The sequence below is a fragment of the Rhincodon typus genome, unplaced genomic scaffold, assembly GCF_021869965.1.
Source record: "Rhincodon typus isolate 14 unplaced genomic scaffold, sRhiTyp1.1 hic_rhity00000054, whole genome shotgun sequence".
Taxonomy (NCBI): domain Eukaryota; kingdom Metazoa; phylum Chordata; class Chondrichthyes; order Orectolobiformes; family Rhincodontidae; genus Rhincodon; species Rhincodon typus.
The window spans coordinates 280,715-281,177 of record NW_025965692.1 but is presented as its reverse complement, the minus strand read 5'-3'; the positions used below and the strand labels follow the sequence as shown (position 1 = coordinate 281,177).

Here is a 463-nt window from a genome sequence, read left to right as displayed (position 1 = left end):
GGTCAGTCCCCACAGGGAGAGCTGTCCCCTCTCTCTCTCTCCCCCCGAGTGAGGGGTCAGTCCTCAGGGGGAGAGCTGTCTCCCCCCCGACCCCATGAAGGGAGAGCACGTTTTCGGGTGTAATGGAAATAATTTAAGCGTCTCTCTCTTACCCCTCTCTCCCTCTCTGTCTCTCTCTGTCTCCCCCTCTCTCTTTGTCTCCCCATCCTGCTCCTTCCCTCCACCCGGGGGAGGCGGGGTGGCGGCTGTGACACAGGTGGAGAAGGTACAGATGTTGAACGAAGACATTGGGAAGTTACTGGCCCAGGCTGAGCTGCTGGGATCGAATGGGATCGCAGACCAGTCACAGCGAGTCCTCGAGGAGGTTGACAGATTAACGCAGCTGAAAAAGGAATCCGAGGTGTGCTCTGCCAGGCCAGGGTTCGATCCCCAAACTCATCCCACTGCCCCCCGCTCTCTCCCC

The 463-nt window shown here is 59.4% G+C and overlaps 1 protein-coding gene across 1 annotated transcript in view; it reads left to right on the top strand.

Moving 5' to 3' along the window:
* The first annotated feature begins 12 nt into the window (after positions 1 to 12).
* The window catches only part of LOC125488182 (putative RNA-binding protein Luc7-like 1), a 3,058-nt gene continuing 2,607 nt past the window's right edge, over positions 13 to 463 (top strand). The window contains exon 1 of the mRNA XM_048621111.1: positions 13 to 400. Within this exon, the coding sequence (XP_048477068.1) occupies positions 95 to 400 (306 nt within the window). The 5' untranslated portion in view covers positions 13 to 94. The remainder of the gene's footprint in view (positions 401 to 463) is intronic.